Genomic DNA, 26,599 nt, shown 5'->3' on the forward strand with positions numbered 1-26,599 from the left:
TATGATTTACAGCCTCTTTTGCAAAAAGACATGTCCAGGAAAGCAGCATTTTGACCTGCAAAAAAATTTGATGTGCAAAGTACACAACTACAACAGCAACAAAAAACTCTCTGTGTAAAAGCTGGAAAGGCATCGCTCCAGTCGGGGTCAGATGCCAAGCCAACCGAGAGCTTTTCATTTTTGAGCTTGTTCTTTATTCTGCTAACAGACAGGCTGAGCCACAGAGTTTCGGGGCTTGAGTTTTGGAAATTCCACAAAACAGCCCAGAAAAGTAAGTTGTCCAGTCTCTGTGGACACCACTCAATGTAACAAAACAATTTCAGCAGTGAGGGAGAAGCTCATTAGGTGTTAACACCAAGCAGAATAATCTAGTCCAATCAAAAAACACTAAAGGACAAATAAAAGAAACGTGCACTGCTGGACAGGCCCAGTCCACAGCTGTAGTATAGAAACTAATGCAACCACAAACTCATGCAATCACGAAACACCATCAGTGCACTTCTGGGTTATTTGAAACTGCTACTCGACTTTGGTAACCACTTAGACTCCTTCTGTAGCCTCCTTTATTTCCTGTATTACTGTTTTACTACCACTTACTATAATTTCAGGGTCCCACATGGAAACTCTCGTGCACTAATCAGCTTCTTCTTCTGCTATATCCCCTTTGGGTATAATCCTTTACATGACAATAATACACAAAACACACATTGGTAGTAAACATGCCTTCACTCAGTAGATGTTTATTGAGAATTATGCCCACCTCAGACCTTAAATCAGAGCTCTCAGCGACATCCTCAAGGCACAAAGTCTGTCTTAACTGCAAGCGAAAAGAGGAGGGTGATACAACTCTTGACAAACAGGCGTGTTGGCAGAAAAAACAGTGAAACCCAGCCAACACTCAGCAACAGTCATACAATTCAAAATAATCTAAAATGACAGCAATTTTCAATTTAATTCAGTTGGCTTTATTGACATGAAAGTTTTAGAAACAATGTTGTCAAGCTTCAAAAATAAAAAAAAAGCAAAAAAACAACCCAACAAAAACAAGAAAGCTCCATCAGAAAAATTAATGCTGTTGATGTGAGGTGTGAATGAGTATATACACCAACAACAGGAGAGAAACGTTCCATCACACACAGATTTTATCTGTACTTCCACATATAAGATGGTTTACGATTGCCTTGAGTGCACAAACACAATATTTTCCAGTGCACAGGAGAGAGGTTTCATCTGTCAGCAGCAGCGTAACTGCTTCTAGAAAGAATTTGTGCAAAATATTCTCCTCTGAATTTCTTAAGATTAGCTGCATCAATTCCTTAATTAACTCCCAAGCTGGACTCTTAGTTAGACAAGCAAGATCCCCGACTAGCTAGTTTAGCTAGTAGTCTTGCTGATTAACAAGCAAGAGAGTAATAAAGCAAGCTACCCTCACTTTCCTTAAGCTCGGCGGATATATCTGCCGGATATATCCTGGGTGTCAAACTGTCTCTGCAGCAAAAACATGTTAAACGTGTGCCAGGCACAACTTTTAACCACAAAACCAGCCTGAAAATGATTTAAAAAAAACGGAAAAAGCTGCATGAGAGTCTATGGAGCACAGCCATAGAGTTGTCTATGATGCTATGAATGGACAGTCTGTGTTTGAGGGGTGAGACTTTGCAAAAAGTCAACTACATGTTCAGCGTATGGAGTGGGCCGAGCATCGCTGTGTTCAGGGTTCAGGGTTGTGTGGCAGTAGTAGTAAAGGGAAACGTGCCTACCTGCAGAGAGAAACCTGCAGAGACTTCCTGGTTGCCTGGCAAAGGTCACGTAACGGGGGTGAAGATCAGAAGACTTTCCTGGTGTCGTGAAAAGTTGTGACTGTGAATACTGTAGTATAAAGTACATGTAGAGCTACAAATGAACACATCTGTACGTATGACGTCCTGCAGAACTGTTTCCAACTATTTTATTAATCATCCTCAGAGTCACAGTTTTGCATTACCATTTCCCACAGATTTTAGTACTGATGCTCAGTAAAAAAACATTCACAGTTGGTCTGTGAACACGAACTCAGATACAAAGTCTTTCTGTTCTTTCTACAGAAGCAGTTTGATGGGAAAGCTAGAAACTGGAAGCACAACGTTGCGCTCAACTTTGAATCTGCGACTGGTTGCTGTGATTCGATAACTTGCCTATCGCTGCCTTCATTTGTGGCGGAGAGATCTGAGAGCGTGTCATCTTTTAAGTTGTTCAGTTTGGAGAGATGGCAGAACACACCCTCCACTTAATTAGTCCGCAACAACGCCATGCTCTGCTCATGCAGCCCTTCATCTTCAGCTAGACCCTTTGAAGGCTGTACAGTTACACTGGGTGTTCTGATTGATTCGAGCAGACCAGCTGAGCTGGGGGGGAGCTGAAGAAAGGTGGATGTCGAAGCAACCAGAGATTTTAAATACAACAGGTTCTGTGACGATCAACGAAGGATGATAACTGACTGAGCTGGAAGAGGTAAGCCGTGGGCTCGGTGTCAGGCTGCGGACGGTTTGGCTTCAGGTTCAGGCAGAGAGGTGAACGGATGAGTGTCAGCCCAAGTGATGGCAGCCTGTTGAAAGGAAAGGTGAAGACAGCCTGGGAGGTTCTGAAATCCAGTGACGGCTCAGAGAGGCTAAATGAAACAAGAAAGTGACGGCTGCTCTCACTCTCATTTGATTGGCGATGGAAAACTGTCGTGAGCTCGATGAGGTCTTTAGTGAGTTTTTCGAGCTTCATTAATGGAAATATTGTTCAAAGACAAAGACAAATAGAAGTTCAGGATGGGTTCAAGGGACTGGGTGGCATCTGAGGAACCAATCACATTTTGATAGAGGTTACGCTTCAAAGGACCGTTCTCGAAGGGCTTTCATATCTGTCTCGTTTTTAAAAAATGAAGCTTCATCTCAGATTGGGTCAGAGGGACTTTGACAGGTGGTTGTTACTATCAGCCGCCATCTGCCCAGAAAATCTCTCAGAGAGGAGAAGACAGACATGAAATTTACATCACTAGAGAAGATTAGATGTGACAAAATGATTACATCTATATAAATGTAAAATAAATACATTGTGGAATAAATGCAATGAGCTCAATGATACAATAAGAGGAATACTGGTGATTATATAACATATGAAATAAATAAGAACTTCTGACGAAATGGCAAAACACCTTTGCAAAAATAATAGATATTATATATACATGTATTTCATTTGATCCCACGTTAAATACTGAAATGTTTATTTCTTATTTTAAAGGTAGCTTTTTGTCATATTAGATGTCACTATATTCTGACAGTAGTACATGAGACAGGTAATGACATGAGACAGGTGTGTCCCATTTACAAACAGTAGTGATGTTAGCTTGTTCATAATAAACACAGTAGACAGGCTTTTGAACTTTGAGGAATAAATCAGGGTAATTAAAACTCCAGAGCAGCGGGGAGATCATGGGCGACAGAAGCGGGTTAGCTTCTGCAATCTCTCCAGAGCTCTGTGACCGGTTTGCCATCTGCAGTGTCAGCCTTGTGTACTGTTGTGTGCTGCTATTGTATAAGTTCAGGTCCTGTGGTTAGCCCGTGTGGTCATGAAATGAAGCTGAAGAGAAGTTCGCTCTCTTCTCGCTGCTACCAACTGCAGCTTTAAAGCAGGGAAACATCCGCATCTTTGTTTGCCTTTGAATACATTTCATTTTATCATTTACTTAGTTCACAGTCTGTTATTTATGCGCCTTTGTCTCATCCTGTATTCAGTATAATATCACCACCAAGTACATTGGCTTTCTGGTAGACTGCATTATTCTCAGCTGTGGTAAACACAGTACATCGAAGATAACAGCTTATCTTATGTACATAAGGTACATAAGATAAGCTGTCCTACCTTTATGGGGCACAGCAACAGAAACTGCCTCCCTCTGATATTACTGTTTATTAGATGTTTTTTTTAGTTGCAGTTCTGAACTCGTTAACACCTCCTGATGTGTAGCGGTAGCTATCAATGGCACATGGGGAAAACCATCCACACGTTGTACAAATCCAACATGAAGACGTGAGGCGTCGTATCCTGCATGGCACTACCTCAGGTATCCACTCCAGCGGATGCAATCCTCTCTTTCTGTTCAAGTGTTTCATATTTTATCGGCTTTCAGATTTTATCTTGGAAGTTGAACGAACATGCTTGGGGAAATTGTATAATGGAATAGTTTGACTAAAGAAAATGGGTCAGTATAAGTACAGTTACACACAGCAGATGTAGTAGAAAAGAAGAAAGTCAAAGCAGGGAGGGGGTCGGTGGTTGGGGGGCTGGGATGGTGTTTCCCATTTTCCATACTTTAAAGGATGGGTTCACAACTTTTGATGTCTGTCTTTAAACAATAGTCAGGTGCCCATACGGACATTAAAATAGATTAGAACCAGGCATCAGCAGTCTGGATTAGTCAGACCAAGAGACTGTCTTCTAAAGTCACTAAGAAATTCGCTCTTTCACAGTAAAAGGGGAACTGGCATGTTAACTTCAACCCCAAAGGCTTACTTTAACAAATAACAATGAGATTAGAGACAAGTGGTACCAGTAAAACACGCTGTTTATGCTGTTTATTACCAGTAAACTGATGTTCTGTAAGTAAGTTGTGTAAAGCATATCGTATCAGAATATGAAAGCATCGATGCACTTTTACCGTAATGCTACTGGCTTGTCTCAGATAAAAAAAAACATAGACACAACATCAATTTAATCTGATGCCATCTAGTCTCAAAACTGCCCTGATAATTACATTTGAACGATAAACCGGTTTCATCCAGCCTCCTGCTGAACCTGACGCTCCCTCGGTCCAACCCAGAGAACCATAATGTTTTACATCTTTTTTTTATTCAGAGCATCATGATGCAGGTGTTCTCTGCCACTTAAAACATCGACATAGTGAGATACTGATGATTGTTTTAGCTGCGCTGCTTTTAACTTCACATCTTCACCAGTGAGTGTACACAGGAGATTATGTCAAATAAAAACTGGTGAAACATTACTATGTACATTTAAAACTACATTTTGTATTTTCTCTGAGTATCTGTGTGTGTGTGTGTGTGTTATTGTGGGTATGTAGTTGTTTTCTTTATCGTCTTTCTGTCTTTCTCTTTTTAAATGTAAAGCACAATGAGTTTTTCTCTAATGAAATGTGCTTTATAAATAAAGTTGCCTTCCCTAATTATTCATATTCACCTTTGATAGAAACAACAGCTTGTGTTTTTACCAGGATTTTTTTTCCCCATTCTTCCAAATACAGACCAATTAGAGTAATTAAGACTAAACTGGACTAAACAAAGTGATCCATCCAACCAATCCTGTGACTTCTAGATTGAAACGGCTGCACCAGTGATTATTAAGGTGTGTCCTGCAGAGCTCATGCACACACACATTTGTGATTCATGTAGTGTTTGATATTTGTAATTAATGGATGCTCACATTGTAGAGATCTCTGACATTAAAGGGTGTTTTCTGTTGATCAGAGTCAAAAGAGTCACATCAAATCTAATCTGAATTAATAATAAAACATGGAAGTTAAAAGGGAGGGAGGGAGGGAGGGTGAATGATATTTACAGTCTGTTCATTTTGGTACATGACTATTCTGGCTTGTAATTAACAATATAACGATCCCATCATTACTTATTTATATACATCCTTTGTATTTTCATCTTCTAACATTAACACAGTCATTCATGTAGCAGCTCAGCCTCATGTGAGATGTCGAGCTGGATTCACAGTGGATTGCATGCAGCTTCTGCAGGTGTCAGTATGACTGTAGCCGGTAGGAGGGACTTGATGCTCCAACTTCTCATTTTGTGTCTCTGTGCTCTCCAGCCAGTCGTCCTGGTCCTGCTTGGAGAGAGACGACGACATCAGCAGCGGCAGCAGCAGCAGCAGCAGCAGCAGCAGCAGCAGCACGGCACTCCGGGGAAACACCATGCATCTTAGGCTGAAAACACGACCGGAGCCTCGCAATATTTCGCTTTCTTATTTTTGATTTCCGTTTTTTGGGTTTCGTCTTTTCTTTCTGTTTTTTTTTTCCTCCTTTTCACCCAATCTGTGACGCGCAAGGACACTACAGCATCCATCCACGGCAGAAACGCTCACATAGAGCATCCTCTGTACAGACGCACCACCATCCTCCTCCTCCTCCTCCTTCCTTCCTTCCTTCCTCCTCCTCTCCTCCTCTCCTTCTCTCCTGTTCTGTTCTAACCCAGAGGACATCGGGACCTCTTCTCCCCCCCTTTGCCCGGAGACATGGATCTATGGTTTCATTCGATCCGGATTTGCTGGTGGAGGGTTTTGTTTCTGATGAGTGTTTTCCAGGACTATCTGAGCTCCATGCTGGACTGCCCGCCGACCTGCAGCTGCTCTCAAACAGAGATCTATTGCAATAAGTCCGACAACGGCAGGTTTTTCCCTTTACTCGCCCTGCAAGACACCGGGAGCAACGGGACCAGCGTTGACATAGCAGAGTTATTCAAAAACATCAGCTCTATGTAAGTAGATGCGGATTATTTTCTTTCTTTTTTGGGTTGATGTGAATCATTAATTGATCTGGTCCGCGCTCCCAGCCCGTCTGTTGCTCTCTTCACACTGATCCGACTTGTTGGCTGATTATTTCTCATTGGGGGACTTTTTGCACTTCTATCGGCCTGTTAAGTGGCCTTTTATGATAATGCCATCTCTGATCATGGGTCTGGCATGAAGGGTAAATGCGCTTATTCTGCTTCGTGTCCCCCCCCCACCCCCCCACCCCAACACACACACGCACACACACACACACACACACACACAGTGAGACAAATCCTTTGCAGCCTTGTTATGGCCTGTCGGATGTTTTCTCTCTCTCTCTCTCTCTCTCTCTCTCTCTCTCTCTCTCTCTCTCTGTGTGTGTGTGTGTGTGTCCATAAAGTTGCTCCTCCGCAGCGGCTCCGCAGGCCTAACGCGGCCAAATGACATGAGGGATGTTGCGGAGAGCCTCACATCACCCATCCGCTCGGTTCCCGTCCTCGTGTGCGGCAACTGCTCCGACAGATTGTGCCAAATGAAACAGAAATGAGTGGTGCAGTAAGGTCAACCAGTTAGGTTTCAGCCTGCGTCCTCCGAGACCGATGCGACTCGGCAAACTTTATTATGTCCAGATGATGCGGGGGTCTAGAGAGGGGAGGGGGGGGAGGAGGGGGACGTCACTTGTGGCTTTTCTCCCCCTAAATAGATGGACATGTAGCAGGATGCCTGGATTTCAGGCGATCCATGAAGGGTTTGCTTAAAACAGAGGAGCTGTGATGACGGCACTCTCTCTCTCTCTCTCTCCCTCTCCATCCCCCCTCCATACCCCCCCCCCACGCACCCCCCCTCCCCTCCTCTCCTCCCCTCACACCCCTAGAAGTACATTTTCATTCTGCATCCTCTCCCCTCCCCTCCCCTCTCCTCTCTCTCCCTCTCTGTCTCTCTCTCTCTCTCTCTCCCTGGCATCGATCCTTCCTGCCGACATCAAAGCTTTCTTTCTTGAAAAGTCAGGGGGGGAAAAAAGCGCTGCTCGGGCCTTAAAATAAGACCTTTGGTGTCGATGAGTCTGATTTGCATATAAAGTAAACATCTCCCGTTCACGCACTGGAATTCCCCGCACGGCTTCCTCCGCGTCGTCTCACGCCACAAAGGACTTTTCCTCCCATCAGTTTTGGTATCCGGTTTAGCCTTTATCCGTTTGAGGCAGACAACAACTTATTTTGTGGCACGGTTCAGCGCCTCCCTGTGCCACTAGAGGGTAGCCTGGTACCCTCTATGCGCCAGGAACCAAGTGCTCTTTACAACACTGGAGTCATTTACGTGACTGTTTTATCTGAGAGAGTTTCTGCTCCAATCAGGCACAGAGCTGCGTTAAAAGCAAAGGGAGAAGGTGTGGGGGTGAAAGAGAGGGAGGGTCAGAGGTCTCAGCACACTGTCAGTGGTTATTTTAACCCCAGAGTGGCCCCCGCATGGAGATATCCCCGTGGTAAAACCTGCCCCCAGTCACAGGCCAGTCAAGTCAACAGCAGAACAACTCACATCTCAGATTTCCATGTAAAGAAAATGCCCAAATTCAGTTTACAATAAGCACTGAACACCCGAAAGCGACCGACCCAGGACTAATCGTGGCCCCTGGCCAGCAGGCCGCTCTGCGTGGACAGCAACCGCCACCCTGCACCACCAGCACCACCACCAGCAGCAGCAGCAGCTCGCTGACAGCTTATACAGACAATACCTCCCAATGACATGTCAGCTGGCACATTTGGTAGCGATTCATGTTTCAAAAGCACCCGGAGAACATTCAGTATTTGGACATTTTGTGTCAAATCTGTTCCGTTGTGCACAGGATGAAGTAATTGGGTAGTTTACAAGCGTAAATGTGATATACAGCTATCATCTGGCTTAAACCACTAACATTTACTGCCCATCTATAAATATATATTGTTTCAGCTCAAACACATTAATAAGCACGTCTAATACATAATAGTGGTTAATTGCTTGGTGCTAATTTATTATGTGGGCAGAAAACATGCTTCCCCCCCCCCCCCCCCCCCCCCCCGTATTAGCAGCCAGTGACTGAGGCGACATGCAGCACACTTCGTCCTTGGCCCTCTGTGTCTTTGTAAGGCGTTGGATGCACCAGTGTTGGTCTGTTTCACTCATTATAAGGGAAAGTGGGAGAGGTGGGGACAATTTACGGAGATGGTAAACGAGGGTGAGGACTCCTAGCAGGAACTGTGGGATGATTGGCCAGCCAAAGAAAACTGCCAAGTCCAGATAATAGTTTTCCAGTTCTCTCACATTAGAGATTCATCACAAGAGGCATCGCTGTTTGAAGAGGATAAGATAAGGCCTCGCTGTGATACTTGAAGAAAAAACGGTTTTCTGAGAGCAGCTGGAGCACTTGACAGGTTTGTGTAAGTGTGGCTCTGACTGCAGGTGCACGCTTGTTTGCAGAATCCAATCAGCGTTTCCACCTCTGGTGATGACGTTTGGCCTCATTTTGTTTTCCTTTTTTTGAGTACCTGTGAGAGTGTGGTTTGTATGAAGAGTCTAAAGTATCACAGCAATCTGTGCAGCCATCACTGTAGCATCAGGAGCAAAATGCCTCCAATATGTATTTAGATAAAAATCACCCCCACATCTCCTCTGCTCCTAAACACATCCTTCTATTTGACTTGTGCAAAGCACTGAACTATAAATTCTAAGTTGGTAAAAGTATAAAATGTGCATGTTTGATGTCGTGACAGCAGTAATAGTAAATCTATAACCCTGCTTTTCCGTGGAAGTATAACAGTAAAATGATAATACAGTGTAATATCCCCATTATATCCCTACTGGGTCACAGACGTTTTATTAACATATAAATGGGAAGTAGACATCGAAACACCAGCTTCAACCAAAACCTTTGTCGAATCTGAATTTTATAGATTATTATTGCACTCTCCAAAATGAACGTTTTTTTCTTTGAAGTAGAACATTTTGCAATTTTCTATTTCACTTATCTCAACATCTGGCAAAAAAACTGGAGTTAAATGAAAGTTGATTTTTTTGAAGTCCCATAATTTCTCAGGAACGTCGCTCCACCTTCATAGTGACGTTACAGCACTTTGCAGTGTTCACTATTGTGAATCCAGATCACAATCTTATGGGGATTTATGTCTTATGTCAGTTATATTTAAAAATCCTCCTCCAGACATGTGCCTTGAATAAAAATGTGTGGCTGGTGTAGTTATTTAGTTAAGCATGTAATTATTTAATGCTTTGAAACATTAAAAATGTCTTTTTTGAGTGGAGAAGGCAATCCATGATTTAGACATAACGCCCAACAGCACCCCCGAAATCTCCAAATTTCTCGTCACAGTTCACAAATGTTGAGATTTGGAAGCACCGACAGGGACTTTAAAATCAATGAGTGTCCATCTAAGCTCAAACCCTTTGGCATCTAATGATGTCATTCAAACGTCCGTCCCATTAAGGACAGTATGGTCTTAGACTTTACGGTCACTGGGAGATACTGCTCTCTTTAAACGTGGGTGTTTAAAGAGACACCTCTATTTGCCTTTGAAATGAAAGCGCTCCTCCAAAAAAGTCTCGTACTTTTGGCTTCTTTCATGTCAACTCTTTCTTCAATCAAAGTGATTTATGTGGACTTGTAAAATTGCCATCTGTGCAAACAAACGGAGACTTCCACACTCTAATATGGTTTACTGTTTATCTGCTTTGCCAAATACGGCTTGAAGTTTATCGTTTAATATCTTCAAAATCTTGATCATCCCGGCTATAAAACCCCGTGTCGTCTCATTTCCAAGGATTCAAGCTATCCTTGAAAAAGCATCATAGTGTTATATTTACCACGATTGATCTTTTACTTACAGAAGATGCTACATGCAGGTGATAGAAGGCACTTTGGAATGAAACTAAAACAGGTTCAGACTTTATTTTGGGAACACTGAATAAAAGAGTGGTCTCCTGTGACTGACCCTGATCTCTGACCTCCGTGTGGAAACATGGAAGAAAAAAAAAAAACAGCATCAGCTGTGATATGCCATGGCCGAGGATCATGGGAAGGGGTGTGATCAAACGGGACACGGTATGTTGCTTTTCTGACTGAATCCTTCCTGAAGAAGTTGCTTTAAGAAGTTTTTCTCCCTGAAATTTTAAAACAGCTCAGCTCCGCTCGAAACTATCGATCTGTGGACACCTTCAACTACACATTTTATATGAAACCTGCCAGCGAGTAGATGCTGCCAAAGAAACCTGTTTCATACAGGAATGTTTCCAAGGTCTGCTTATAGGTGACTTGTGTGGGCTGCAAGTGTCTCCTAGTTCAGACACTGAGCATTACTGCATTATATAAATTCATCATTTTCTCTACCTCTTAAAACTCGTGTGCAGCCCACATGAGTGTGTGACTGCGGCCAATAGCGGCTCCAGATCAGAATATCTGCTACATAATTCTTGCGTAAGGCTTCTGAATGGGATTTCACGAGTTAATTTTTTAGAGAATTTCACTGAAATAGTTGGCAGAAGTGGAGTATTTCCTTCTCAGCTGACAGTTAGGGAGTACTAGTTGGCCCCATGATGAAAAAGATATTTTGTACATTTGGAACCTGTAATTGGGGCACTCCATCAATTTAATGTAATTTCCCACAAAGCTGGGGGACGAATTTGAAAAAAAAAAAAAAAGGAATGGTTGAAATTGAGGTTCAGATCTCCCAAAATTTGGTCCCCAGTTTTTGTCAAGCCACAAACATGCTGGAACCTACATTTCCCATAATGCAGCTCCACATTGTCCTTCCCTAAATGCCCACGTCTGTCAAACGCCACACTTTCTTTCTGTGGGATCGAAGGACAGGAATGCTTTAGTTGGTCTGCAGCATGAAGGTGCTGGATTTTGGTGGCGTTAGCGGGGACATAGACGATAAGAGCGATACCCATGACTGAAAGATAATGTGCTATTCTACCTCGACTCATAACAGGAAATCTAGAACTATTTTTGGGGTATTTTATTATGCATTCCGGTTTGCTTGGTAATAACACACTTGCAGGTTGGGCTGCATGAATTTCAGATATTCTGAAAATGATTTCATTAACATCTCTTGGAAAAATAACTGACAGCTTCCAGGGTGTCCCGGGCCTCAGTCAGCTGGAACCCAGTCAAAGGGTTTTGTTCCGCCCCCCAATCTGGGAGGTGAGATAGATGTGTGCCCCCTCCATCCACAAGCACCCACGCTCTTTGAACACTCCCACCTTCCTCGCCTCACTGCTAGTATATTTATTTACCCCCCCTCCCCTCCACCTCCCTCCTGCTCTTCCTCCAGCCCTGTGTCTTTGTTCTCTTCTCTGCTCTGTGAAGTTTTGAAGTCTGGGTTTCTGATGCCCAGCTCACCTGTATCTGTTTGTCATCTTGATTTATTTTTCTTTGTCACCTTGATATTTCCCTCGCGTTGGGTTTTTTCTTTTTTTTTCTCTCTCTCTTCCGGAGTGACATGTTTTTACAAACCTGCTGGGGCTTCTTTGTGTGATCTGCAGTTTTAAGTGTGTTAGTATCATTTGAAAGCACAAATAAATTATACGGAAGCCTCACTTACCCTCCGTTAGCTTTACACCTGTCTGACATCAGCCCTGGATATGTGCTTTACATCTCAGCAGATGTAAAGATAAAAATCTAATTCTGTTATGTTCCGAATGCAGAGCCGCCGCACTGCTGCTCTTCATGTGAGAGGAAACTGGTTAATTCATCGATGTTTGAAGAGAACTGAGTAATGTTTGATTTACCATTAGCGTTGATACGACACTTGAGGTTTGGTACTCAAACAATACAAATACAATACAAACTTCTCCAATGTTAAATATCTCATGAAATAATAATAGAATAATCCCAAATGGCAACGATCTTAAATTTGAACCTAACCATGAACTATAATAGACGAAGTGTGTGAATACAGACACACTTAATCTGTGCCAATATTTGATAACCAACCTTAAATTTTAGCCTTTAGATGTTACAAAGACCAGCTGGATTTAACGGTGTGGCATATTACAGCATCACCTGACTAAACGTACTGCAGTATTTTAGAAAAGCAGGACAGAAGCATTTGTCGATAGCTTTTAATCGCTAAAAATCAATCAAGTAATGCTTGAGTAGGACTCGGTAATGTTTGACATTTTTCCACAAGTTCTCCGATGTGAAATGCAGTGGTGGACTGTAACTATTTACTCAAGTACTGTACTTTTCAAGCCATGCTCTACTTCCACAGCGCCGCCAACCGTTGGTGTTTAGTCACAGCTGCTAATTCTCTGCTTGTTTTGGACGCAAAAATTAAGAAAACAAAATAAATGGATATTTGGTCATTTCGGAGATTTTGGTACGAATTTTGGTACGAAGAATCAGAAAACACTAATCTGCTTACTCAGCTGCAAACACAACAGTAACAGTGTTTTAGAACTGTCGTCAGCTGCTGCAGCACACGCTAATGCAGAATAGATGCAGAAAAGACAGTTGTGTGATGTCTGCCATTGTGCTTTCACGAGAGAGCCATTTAGATTCATTCATTAGTTATCGGCCAGTCTTAGGATATTAAATGGCTTTGAAATGAAACGCTTTGCGTTTAGGGGTCAGGTGATCTTGGCATCCTTCACAACCCTTGTTTCACGGCTGGTCCTCTGCCATGTCGGTGTCATTGAGGCAAGTGCGGTTTAACCACCCAGGACGTGAATTGCTAGCACACATCCTGCCAGTTGGTCCTCGCCATACAGACCCCCTGCTGCCTCCGCATTGCGAGGCTCACCTCAGGCAGTGCACGCTGGGCTCCTCTGTTATAAGGATATCATCAAGTTTGCATGAGCCTGTCTTTGTGGAAAGTAGGTCATGGCTGCCATCTGAGAATTAGGAGGAGAGAGCGGCGGTTTTCGTTCAGATCTTCTGCATGCAGGGATGCTGTGAGAAGTCTCGGCTATGTGACTGACCCAGCTTCTCCCACGCCCCCACCACCTCAGCTCCCGCATCTGCAGGCTGCCTTTGCGCCTTAAAAGATGCATACTAATGAAGCACCTTCCCCCCCTTTAACAATCAAAAGATGCATTGAGGATCGAGGGGTGAAAAATACTGAGGGCTCTGCTGTTTCAGCCAGGATTAGAAAAACCCTTTAAAGCCTTGGAGCCGCATTCCAAGGGCTTTCTGTTGACATTTAGTTGAGCCTCTGCTTTTATACAACAGATTATGAGTCAGTGTTGCTACTGTGGGCAACACTTTATCATGTCAAATTTGGGAGATTGAAGGGAGCAGAAAAAATCACGTATCCACCTTTTTAAAGTGCAATTTGTTCCGTGGTGGCATGAAAAAACATGAAATGAACCCGGCTGAAATGTTCCCCTTCTGCATACTCCATCAATTTACATCTATTTACATACATTGCCTTTTGCCGGATTTTATTTTTGTTATAATAATGTGTTATGAGATTACTCACTAGTGAGCAACAGTTATCAAGTGTCTGCTGCTGTTTCAGACACTTATCAGGTAGCATGAGCTTTACTGAAGGTTTATGACAGCTAATCATGTTTAAACATGGTTGGCTTAGTGAGGCCACACTGACAGTGGCATTACAGCTAATGCCGCCTTCTGCGCCCTCCCTCTCCATGGTGTGAGGCGTTCATGTGATGGTGGTGGCTTGGAAAGCCTCTTTTCTCTCTTGATACCCCTCTGCTCTCCGTGTTTCTCTCTGTTTGGTCCGTCTGTGTCTCACACACACACGCCGTTCATTTCTCCCAGAGATAACCTCTTCTCAGGTGAGGACGCATGGCCGACCTCCTCGGCGCTCATCACTGCACGTGACGACAAAAAAAAACCCTCCTTTCTCTCCCGGCTCCTAATAAAGCTCCTGCTTATTATTCAAGTGAGACATTTTGTGTTTCAAAAAACATCAATCATCATGTATTATCAAGTAGGAGGAGTCACCCCACTGTCCTCAGTGTCAGCGATGACTGGCAGAGCTGTGTGAATAATGCAGCTCTCTCAGTTCTCACTGCGCCTCGGCCATATTCTCCTACACACTGTGCATGTTGATGGATGCTATTCAGCAACGATTTCTCTTCTCTTAAACGTTTGTTTTTAAGTCCAAAACTCTGCGTCTGAAATGAATTGTTAATCTGTGTGCATATTCCCATATTCATCTGCAGTCCTGCTTCAAAACCTCTCCTCAGCATGTCTCAGCCTGACCCCAGATGGCTCCTGTTCAGGGACACTCAGGCACTGGAGCTTAATCCCAGCCTTGCAGCCTCCTTGTTCTCATTATTTTTGTTATTAATTTCATTATATTCTTAAGGCCACAGCCTTTTAGTAAGCTCCGGTCTACTAAAACACTTGCTTTCAAAACATTTCTTCGCTCTGACAGAGCAAACCAGTACACTGGCTGCACTGAGTTGCCCTCTGCTGCCCCCGTCCATCTATCCAGTTCCCATCTGTACAAATGAGTGAGACCCGTTTGAAGCAATATGTGTGCTGACGCTTGGGAGGTAAATGATAAATTAATGGATCTATCCTGTTTAGCCTTGACCGGCAACATCATCAGTGGCGAGGACAGGATGAAGCATCGCCACACGAATGTACCTCCATATTTCCCAGAACTCAGAAAGATATATATATTGGCCCTGAGCACCACAGCGGCCTCTGTTTATTGATTACCTCAGATGCTCTGATATCTGTGTTTGCTCTGTTCTGTGGACTATTGGTGCGTATTGCACTTCATCAAAACATTATGGACCTGGCAGACCATTCAGCTGTGCTCACTGATCATTCGCGGCGAGCCGAGGACTCTCGGTGGCCGTGCATGAGTCGAGAGCACCGGGAAGGTTTTTTAAGACCCTGACAGAGCTTTGTGTGGAGGCAGATGAGAACACATTAAAAGTAAATGGTCCACCGGGACTCAACTCTCCTTCCTACTGGCTCCCTGTTGGTGCATTGACCTTGCTACTCCAGTCAGAATATCACAGTCACTCTACATCTTCCTTCACAGGCTAAAAATCACATCTTTTTAAGAAGTACCTGACATCCCCCTCTCCTCCTGCTGAATCACACCCTCTAATATGCTCTCATCTTCAAGTTGAAAAAAAAACAAACCCTGTAGCACCTCTTTCTGATATTCCATTCCTACAATGTATACTCTACATAAGTCCAGTGATCACCGAACTTTTTAAAACCATGACTCCTTTTCATGGTGATTATTTTTTTTCAGTCTGTCACGTCTTTATGCTAAGCTAAGCTAGTCGACTGTTGAGAGCGCTATCAACTTTCTCTGGTAACTCTTGCGAAAGCAAGATAGCAAATAAGCACATTTCCTGACAACCAATTGTGTTAAAATAAACAATGAAGAATTATGTTAAGTAGTTAATTATACAATGATGATTCTATTAATTCATTCATTATATAACAATGAATTAATTAGGCTAATTGGCTAAATGTACCTCTATTGTTTAAGAATATTCATTCAGTATTGAATTAGCTCTCATAGGTTGTCAAGGACAACAAGCTCACAGTTTTTCATTCACCTCTCTTGTCACTTTAAGTAGTCAATATCTTTTCTGACTAAATTGGGGTGTTTTGTCTCAAGAGCTTATTTGGTATCATTGCTGCTTTTGACATTTGATGAGCCGAGGCACTGCGGTGTGCTACAGCTAGCCTCTCCCCTCCCTCCGAAGCAAAGCAGCTTTCAGAGAAGTGATTAGACTGTTTTTGGTCGACTCAGGTTCACACTGTGTCGAGAGCTGACATATACAAGCATTTCTGTGAGCTGCTTTTACCCAAAAAATGTTTTTAATTAAGTGATTTTCTTGTTTTTTCCTCTTCTGATATTTCTAAAAAGATAAAATGAAAATATAGCTGATGTAGAAGTTGCCTCTTGCTAAAAATGAACAGTCAAAAGGATTATTTGCTGTTTTGAATGTTTGAGTCAACCATGTGGGAATTACAGTTACGCAGTTGCATACCAACAAGAACTGGGAGAGTGAGGGTTGCATTGCTGATGAAGCTGAATGGACACATTGTTGTAGCTGCCGCTATGACTCAGATGTTCTTTAGGGATCAAGGAGGCTGTGAAAGCAGAGGCTCCAACACAAGATTGTTTGTCGAGATTGCTAGACTAAATTAGCTTTATTTTTACAGGATTAATATCTGGGGACAGCTTGGTGATTTTAATACGTATGTTTTAAAGTAAAATTCCCAGCACAAATTACCTTCTACACAGAGGTCAGTAATGTGGTACAAATGTGGTTTTAACATTGATTTACTCTTTTTAAGACTGAATATTGATAAAAAATACACATGACTTTGAAAAACCTTCTATTATATAAGACCATGTTCATAAATTCTGACCTTATACAGCTGTAATCGGGACACAGGATATTTCAGCCAATTTCATCATCCCACATTTCATGCACTTCATGAGACACAGTGGTTGGTGTATAACTTATTAATAACACCAGGTCCCCACATTATGTGAGTCAGTGTCAACAGAGTCAAGAGGGCTAAACAACAACAACCATGAGTGCATTCATTATTAGCAGGAGTGGTAACTTTTTTAGTCAAACCAATTTGATTCTTCGGCTAAATTAGCCTCCATGGGGAAAACTGGTATCTCTTCTTCGACAACACTTTGATGGAGAAACTGGCTGGCACGTCAGGAGAAGTGACTTGCGGCAGCAACTGTCTACATTTGACACTCTGAACTGCAAAGGCCTCTTATTTCCAGAGGAAGCCATCACCTGTCAAGCATCACTAATGTGTTTATTGTTACTGGAAAGATCAACTTGTTCCCCTCTGGTTATTTTAGAGAGGAGACAGCAGGAGTGTCAGTGATTGAATGTTTAGTGTTTCTCTGCTGTGGGAGTGCATTTTTTACAGCCTTAAAATGTTTTTTCCTAAATGATAATTATACTTTTAATATAGTCCGACATGGTGTACAGGTGTTTAAGCATTGATGGATTACGGGACAATGGGGCCTGGGAACAGACATCTAAATGGACCCCAACCCTCCTACAAAGGAACAAGATGCCCAGATTGAAAGACAAGACAAGAGTAGTTGTTTTGTATCTCTTTTAAGTCATTTTCTGTTTCTTGGTGGCCATTTTGTGTCTCTTTGAACAGTATTCCTGTTCTGTAATGTGGTCATTTGAATGTGTTTCCAACAAGAAACGTTAACAGTCACTTCAGACAGAGATTCTGGGCCAGGGGCCCTCTGACCTCAAGGGCCACAAGCCAACTGCCAAGGCTTTATGTCATGAATTAGACGAATGAGACGCTGTCTGGCTGGGCAGATTAGGAGTCACTCAAGGACCCTCATTTTGATAAAATATTGAGTGTGTATGTGTGTAAGGCAGACAGGCAGAGAGAGAGAGTCTGAGAGAAGCAGTTACTTAAATGGAAGCAGGTAGAAAAATAGCAAACAAATCAAATATTCAACAACCTTGAGCTCAATCTCTCCCCGGTTCCATCTTTCCTACTGGAGGTAATTGGTTGACACTGCAGACTTGTGTGAGAGCTGTAGCATGTGAGGACTAGATGTTATTGCATTCAACATCTCAGTCAGAAAACAAGAAGACAAATTTTGAAGGAATTTAACAAGATTCTTCTAAGACTTCCCTCTCTGCTCATGTTGAAAATTGGAGAAAGTTGATGTTTATTGATTTGCTCAGAGAGATGTAGAGGTGTAGCTTTTCACTTCTTGTGTCTTGTGTAGTAATGAAATGATGCTCCTGTCAAACACTGACAGGGTCAACTGCTTCTATTCTGTAGTGCGCCTTTTTAAATTATTGTTAGAACGGCACCAGTACATGTACCAGCCTAAAATTTAAACCTGCAGTGTGGAACATTTGTCTCGCCCCCTGGCAGCCAGAAAATAATCACACTTTCAGTAATAACACTGTTGACGCATGCTTGTGACGTATGTCGATTTTGTGAGTTTTATCTATATATTTATTTACTGCCTGTCAAGCAGGTTATGCTTTTGGTGCCATTTGTCTATTTGTTTGTGCATTTATCAGCAGGATGACAGGAAAACTATGGGCCGCTTTTCATGAAACTTGGTGGAAAGATGCGTCATGGGCCAAGGAGAAAGCCATTAGGTTGGGGAGCAGAGCTGGATCCGACTCCTGAACGAGCAGCAACATTGACCAAATTGTAACACCGGTGTCTGTCTGTGGCAAAGTGAATGGTGTGGTGCAACTACACATATAACAACACATGGACACAGTTCTTATACTGTAGGAAATATATCCAGACATATGTATGGTGGTTGCACTAATAGACTACGACTGTTGGCCTTTGCGGACGTCTGCATACGCTGAGTCCCCCTCTGATTTATTATCAGTTATTATCAGACATTTTTCTTTGGACACTTTTCTTTGGTTTCTCTGACATCCTCACTTTGCTGTAGCCAACGTCATTGCCGTTCGCTCCCCCCTCAAGTCTGGCAAACCAGTCGTTGTTAATGTAAAATCCATCAGGTAGAAAACATCACCACCAGTGCACGAGCGTTGGAGTGACACTGGATTTAAAAACCGGTATAATACTGTTAAAGATTTAACTGGCGGGTTTAGGCTTAATCAGCATTGCGTGGGCTCATTTGGTGACGGCTTGACTGCCTCTGACGTTTGTTTTTATCTAAAAGTCCTGCACTCCAGCTTTTAGTGCCCGACATGTCCAAGAGATCTGCAAGTCTGGACTGGATGGATCCTAGTCTGTGAAATTCTAATGTTTTAAAATGTCTGAACCATCTGGAAGCATTTTGGTGTGAATTGAGATGGAAAGTAGAGTTATTGTTCTTACTGTCATTAGATATCGAGAATACAAACTCCAAATATTTCAACCTCCACTCAACCTTAATTAAAGGAATATCTCAACATTTTTCATTTTTGGGAAACATGCTTATGTTATTTCTTTCCAAGATTTGGGTAAGAGGACTGATACCACCTGTTAGCTTTGCGTAACATAAAGACTGGAAATGGGGAAGCTGCTAGCCCAGCTCACTCTTAAGCTAAAGCTCGGAAATCCACCTACCAGCTCCTCTATGGTAAAGCTCACAAATTAGCATGTTTTACCTCATTAGTTTAATGCTATGCAAAAAACGAAAAGTTCTGTGTTATTAAAATTTATTACGCTGTTGGACTTCCACTTCCTGCTTTGAAGGCAGGGAGACACCGATTGCTTTTAGTTGTACACTCTGTTCTCTGCATCGCACCTGCATTATTTTTTATAGCAGGGCATTATTTCTGAAAATAATCACAAAGACTGAAATGTTAAGATTACAATGGAAATATAAAGTAATGTTTTAATGGTGTTAGAGGTCCATTAAAGTTGAAGATGGTGGAAGCATCCTCCTGGTGGAACAAACAGAGATAAAAATACTCTTACCTGTATTCAGCCTGGCAAATTATTTATTAATTAATTAATCATCTCTCTTTGAGGTGAAATTTTGAATAAATTAAACCTTTGAACACAAAAAGACTTTGATCCTTTGTCTTTTGGAGATGATAGTGCTGTTTTGTCTCTGTGCCTCTCCCTCTACACCTCGGCGTGTTTTCCTGCGAAGAACAGGACACCTTTGCTCACTGTCACCCCTGTTAACCACTGTCTGTGTTCTTGCAAAAATAGCATTCTGTTATTTTGACACCTGGCTAAATATCACCATGGCTGAATCTAATTCCAGCTGTGAGCCCGGTTCCTTTGCTGCAGGTGTAAATTCCTCCTGTCAGAGTCCTTCGTCAACATGGAAATGTTAATTTACCAGGAGCTCTAATTAGCATTAGAACTCAGGTGGAGAAGTGTCACACACATGATTCAGCTTAACCTTTCGCTTTGATTTCCCTCAAGCCTGATTTCTGGTATTCACAGGAAAACAACTCTGAGTCTATGTCATGTTGCTGTGTATCATCTTGGATCTGCAGTCTCCATTTTTCCTGTGTTCATAGCTGCTTCCACACATTTATGCTGTTATCTTTATCTAATTATTGTGTGGTTCAGGCGTCCCATTACACATGTCCGGTTGCATTACCGTGAGCTTTCTGTCCGTCTGCTCCATGACTTATTGAACTGATGTGCATATCCTCCTAATATCTTAAATCAACTCTCCAGACTTCCCTTTCTCTTTCAGTCTTCTTGTCTTCACCTTAATTTGCACTTTAAATAAAATGACAGCAGATGAAGGTTTCTAAGCACAATGCCACAAGATGACTGAAGATTACACTTAGCAGAAAAGAAAGCAGAGAAGGGAAAAGAATGAAACCAACCTCTAACTTTTGTGTGCTATTTTTTATCCATCATCTGAAACTGTTGCTATGCACAGGAACCTCGTACGCTGAGTTTGATGTTTTCCTTGTGATCGTTCACACCATGATACAAAATGGAGGTGGGATGATCGTCTCACTCTTTAGGAGAAAAGACAGTGTCAAAAACAAGAGCTGACACAAACCTGTTTCACCATCAGGACGGTGAAAAAGGAAATATTACGTAATCGATCATTCACATATGACCATGTCAGCCAAACTTCCCAAGGGATTACGTAAAGTATACATTACAGGTGGATCTGGTTGTAGTTTGGTGAAGGAACATGAGTTTGTCACAGACCTGCAATTAAAGTCAGATTCGTCACGCACAGATGCTGTAGAAAGAATCTAAAAAAGTCCCCGAATTATATTTGTGTTTTTGCAGAACCATCAAATACCCACGTTTATGTCTGTGATCAACTGTTGCTGACGTTATAATACTGAATAATACTGTTTCTTCTAAAAGGTGGCCATAATAATTCATACACAAGCCCATCGGTCTAGCGTTGCTCGCTGGTACAGTATATGAAGCGGTATGTACTGACACATACACATACCTTGCTGTAGTGGATTAGAACTATAAAGCAAAATATCTCTTGCATTGCTTCTAAAGTCCCTGCGTCTTTTGAGACAGTATCACTGTTTCTGGACATGTGGCTGCCCTGTTGGCCAACAAGCTCACCAGAAAAGCTCCACATCCACCAGATGGCCGGATTACACCTGCAGTAGATGTAAAATGTGTCATTGGTGCACCTGAAATGCTTATGAATATTCAGCTTTTAACCACTTTTAAGCATCCAAGCCAATTATGGCATAGTGTATCAGCGTATAATTAGTAAATATTGAGCTGTAATACTGAAGTTTAAAAGAATTTCTGAGCATGTGGAAACTGGCACTAAAATCATTACTATCATTACTGTTGTTACCAGAAATGTGCTCTAGGAGACTTTTCTTCTGTTGACCTCATAATTCTCAGGCCAAGAATGTCACCAAAATGCATACATTTACAATAAATGACAGCTTTGAGTTTACTGCTAGATAGCTCCATCTCAGTGTTGTTGCTAAGTGTGTGCTAATGTTCTGACTTTGTACTATTCTGTAGGGCGTGCATAAGCTAGTCCAATTAATGCTTGTGCTCAGTTGTTTCTTACAAAGTGTGGGGGAAAGTAATTATGATATTTTAATGAATCAATTACACTCCTCGGGGATGGGAAGAGCTGCAAAAGTAGACACTGAACATAAGCATTTGATGGAAAAATAAGACGATTCGTCATAAATTCACTGGGAGGTCATTTTTTAGTCGTTCACAGTAAAGTTGCTAAGTCAGAGTCATGTTTCTATTTCACAGTTCAGGCATGTAGCTCGTGCTTTACACTGAAAGAATAAAAAAGCAAAAGTAAAATAAACGTTATTTTCCCGATCCCAAAGACGACAAACGCCCAGTTATGAAGTGGTCAAAGGTTCCAGTAATGGGCGACATACCAAAATGGATGATAAAGAAGTGCCAGATAAAGAAAAGAAAAATGAGCAGAGAAGTGAAGAAATCTTTAAATGTTAATTTTCACTGTAAACTGGAAGATAGACACAGAATTCTTTCTGACAAGAGCCCCGGCAATACAGTTTTTTTTTTTTTTCTGAGCTGATGGGACTGTCTGCAGGAAGATGAGAGACTGTTCATAGCTTTTAAGTCCCTAAATGTCCAGATCTAACATCAAAATGGGACCTCAGCTTTCAAAAATAAATGGTTAAGATTGTAGAATCCCACAGATTACTTTATTTCAATCATGCAATAAAGCTTTTAGCAACACATAACGGCAGTGCCTTGAATGTTAAGTTGCTTTCTTGGACTTTTATGCTTCATAAGTGCATGTTAGACATTGCAGCGTAACAACCTAATGGTGATAATTGTCTTTTCTTTGGGAGGGTCTGCATGAAAACCTCATTGACCTGAGGATAACGTGGTAATATAAAAAAAATATCTGAACTAATATGTGGTGACTGAAGTCCAGAGCCAGCTGATTAGAGATAAACATCAGACGTGTTAAAGACAGACATGTTTAACCCAAGTCATTTCTCTGTTTCATAATTGTGGATAATAGTTGCGCCTTTGTCACATAATCTCATAATAAAGATTCTTATCAGATGCTATTAAAGCTAATTATACTATTTATACCAGTAGGATTAGGTACATCGCTGAGACTCATTTTCAGGACTGTGTCATACAATACTGAAACATACAGGGTTGGGCAAGTACAACATCTTCAGAAGTGTCACTTTAATGTTTATTTAGGTCTTGTTCACAAACATGTAACTGATAATCGAGATGAGGAGTAATTGCGAGCAGAATCATCCATCAGAGATGGATTCTAAAGGATCCGTCAAGCTATGATGCCGGGTTTGAAAAGATAATAAAGTTCCTTAAAGCTTGTCTCAGTGTGTTGGCAGGCGTCTGGGGCACTCATTTCCTTCCACTCCCCAACCCTCAGTCCAAACGGCCACTGATATCTCAATCCAGCTCTGAATTTCAAACTTCTCCTCTCCACAATGACACCCAGCCCTTTGAGAGTGACTTTAAAAAGAGGATGAACTCTGAGCTCGGCTAGTCAAATCAATCTAGTCACGGTGGAGGAACGGAGCGGTTCATTACTGGGAGGGCTGAGGAGCTCTCCGATCAGCTCTCTAATATCACTGTGATCCTCTTCTCTTTTCTTACCTAATTGAATTCTCCAGGAGAGATGCCCCTCAGCTGCAGATTTATCATATCCCGAAATTGGAGGAGACTAGCTCCATGAAGGACGTGCGCAGAACATTTAATCCTCTCCTCATTGCTGTAAGCCGAGCTCAGTGCTCTCTGCCAGGACTCAACTTATGCCACTGTGGACTACTGGCCTTCAGGGAGGTGTCTTTTCTTTATTCAGGGTTGCTTGAGATGAACAGGAGCAGCGTCAGGAGTAGCAGGCATCCCATATCAAATGTGCTGCTTGTCATGTACAGTATGACCACCATTCACAACAGATGGCGTTATAATCTGTAATCAAAGCCCCTTAAATGCAGCTCACTGCACAATATGTCTCTCTCTTCTCCAAATTTTTCTCTGTTCATACAGTGTTCCTTCCCTTCCCTTCCCTTTAATTTCCTTTCCGTTCCCTCCCTTCCCTTTCATCTCTACATTGTAGTAATGACATCAAAGATATGATAACCGGGAGGATTGTTTTTCAAAGCCACTTCATCAGGAAGGTGGTCAAATGTAGAACATGGTGTCTTGTTAGCATAAAGATTGAGTGCAGATAAGTCAGTGCATCATAAAGAGGAGACAGTTGTGAAGGGCTCATTATTTAGTTTTATGGCATCCAAATCCTGTCCTGTCCTGTCCTGTCCTGTCTTTGCCTCTCCTGGTCTGCTCTGCACGGTTTTGCCCTATGCTTTCCTTTTTTTTGGTTCTATGGTATCATATTACATCTCATATCCTACCCTGTTTAATATTATTCCATGGCCTAACAATTTTGTCCTTTATTCTACTCCATCCTATCCAGTCCTTCATCCTATTTTATCCTATCTTTTCTGTGATATATCCTATTCTATATCCTATGTGTGTAGGATATACAATATATATACATGCATCCCATATGTATATATCCCTTATCCTATCCCATCCTAAGATACCCTCCATAGTACAAATATAACTTTATACACTATACTGTAACATTCTGACTTTTTGAGATTGTGACCATTGTGTGCAGAAGATGGGAAGTTTGAATGAGATCAGATGTGTATCATCCCAGTGCTTATGCATGTCTCCAGATGGGATGTATTTTAAGTACACTGCATATCTCTGTGCTTGAGATTTCCCATATTTGCATGCAGTATGGCATTTCTGGCAGAGATCCAGTGCTATACGATCACTTATTTGATTAAACATTATCATGCTCAGCAGGACAGTGGAGCTCTAAAAAGAGTTGAGCTTTAGCTGCTGACAGCAGCAGAAAGTCTGGATCGTGTACAGGCTTTGCTGTGGTCTTGAATGGGAAGATCTGCCCTCCAACATCTAGTTTCTCATGGGCAATAAGCTGTGACCAAATAACACCTACCTTTGATTTGGATCATTGCGATTCTTTTTCGTGTGTTTGAAATAATTTGGCTTAAATTTGATATTTTCTCCTCTGTTTCAGTGTTTTGTTCATTTATTAATGCTTTCATTCTTTCAAGCTTCCCCTTTCTGCCTTACAGATATAAAATAAACAAACCAAAAAGAACAGATGTGTACTGTGGACGTGTTTCATCTATGATTCTCCTTGTTCACATTGGTAACAGACAGTCCCTGAAATTATTTGGATTATTTTATTTATTTATTGTTCTGGAACTTCTGAAATGTGCTCCACTGCTGAGGAATTTGACCAACTGACTCGGAAATGAGGTATCTACTGTTTGGAAAATGGATTAAATGCTCAACAGCAGTAATTGTACATTAACTCGTATACTTTTATAAGAAATAGTTGTGTTCACAGCTTGTTCTGCAGCCCCGAGGAGGCCCGGAATCAATTATTGTGGCTTTAAGTTCCCGGTTGTGATGAAAACAAAGCAGACTGACTCTGCTCTATGAATGAAGTACTTACAGAGCGCTGCTGCATTGTGAAAATGGCCTGTGTTTAAGATTTAAGCATGTAATGGCGTAATGATAACTGTGGGTTGACAGTGTTGATGTACTCTGCTTATTATCCTGCTACAGATGGAGGTGTACAGTGTTGAAAGTGACATTCGTTGATGTGCAGATCCTTCGACTTCAGAGCTGCTGCTGAGTAACTCCAGCATGGAGCTGAATCTAGAGAGGATCATAGCCTGATGACACTTGGCAAAATGGCACACTAATTATAGTCATTTTCATTTTGGGCAGAAAAGCTTGAGCTTAGTCATGTGCGAAGTGTTGATACCTTTCAGAGCACGGACCAATGCTCCCACGACGTTTAGCCCTGCCAAATCTCTGCTGCGGATTGGCTGAGCCTGTAGCAAACAGTGACACTCAGAGGCTTAGGTAGTTTCCACCGAGGACTGGATCGGCAAACCAGTGACACAGAACAGTGTGAGGGCAGCCACGGGACAGCATCCTGGCTGGGAATATTAGGAGCGTTAAAACACTCTGAGCTGAGCTGATGGCTCTGGCGTGGCTTCAGAACAGCACAGCTCGGAAGAAGTGAACTGAATGGTAAACTAGCTGACAGTTATTTCCCCTCAGCATAGAGCTGCACGGAGAGTTTGGTTTTAGAGACGGAATGAAATAATTAAACTGCACGAGTCTCAAATATATGTTTAAGTATCGGGGTTATTTATTATTTTGACTCTATTGTCTTGTTCTCACACAAGAGAGTGGAGATACTACAAATGAGCTGATGCTGAGTTCTGAGTCTCTCAATACTTCCTGCCTGACCTCCTCCAACACACACACACACACACACACACACACACACACACACTACAAACCTCAATAATAGCATAAAAGCTACAGTGTCTATAGAAATATGCAAAGCCCTCTTACTGTAACAAAATGAATGATCAAACTATTGTGTGTGTGAGTGTGTGTCTGTGTGTTTCTCATGCCTTAACAACTGAAGTTAACCACCAGGCAGAGTATTATTCTCTAAGAGCATTATTGGAATCAGGAATAGAATACGACCCTCTTTTATACTGAGTTTAAGGTTATAAATACCAAGCAATACCAAAGAAAGTCTTGCTTGCATTTGGCACA

At 42.0% G+C, this 26,599-nt stretch overlaps 1 protein-coding gene across 3 annotated transcripts in view; it reads left to right on the plus strand.

Annotated features, from left to right (window-relative positions):
- Positions 1-6,285: 6,285 nt before the first annotated feature.
- The window catches only part of ntrk3b (neurotrophic tyrosine kinase, receptor, type 3b), a 154,627-nt gene continuing 134,313 nt past the window's right edge, over positions 6,286-26,599 (plus strand). For all 3 annotated transcript variants that reach the window (XM_070829017.1, XM_070829025.1, XM_070829034.1), the window contains exon 1: positions 6,286-6,527. In XM_070829017.1, the coding sequence (XP_070685118.1) occupies positions 6,286-6,527 (242 nt within the window). The remainder of the gene's footprint in view (positions 6,528-26,599) is intronic.

This window comes from Pempheris klunzingeri, chromosome 1 (genome assembly GCF_042242105.1).
Source record: "Pempheris klunzingeri isolate RE-2024b chromosome 1, fPemKlu1.hap1, whole genome shotgun sequence".
NCBI classification, from domain to species: Eukaryota; Metazoa; Chordata; class Actinopteri; order Acropomatiformes; family Pempheridae; genus Pempheris; species Pempheris klunzingeri.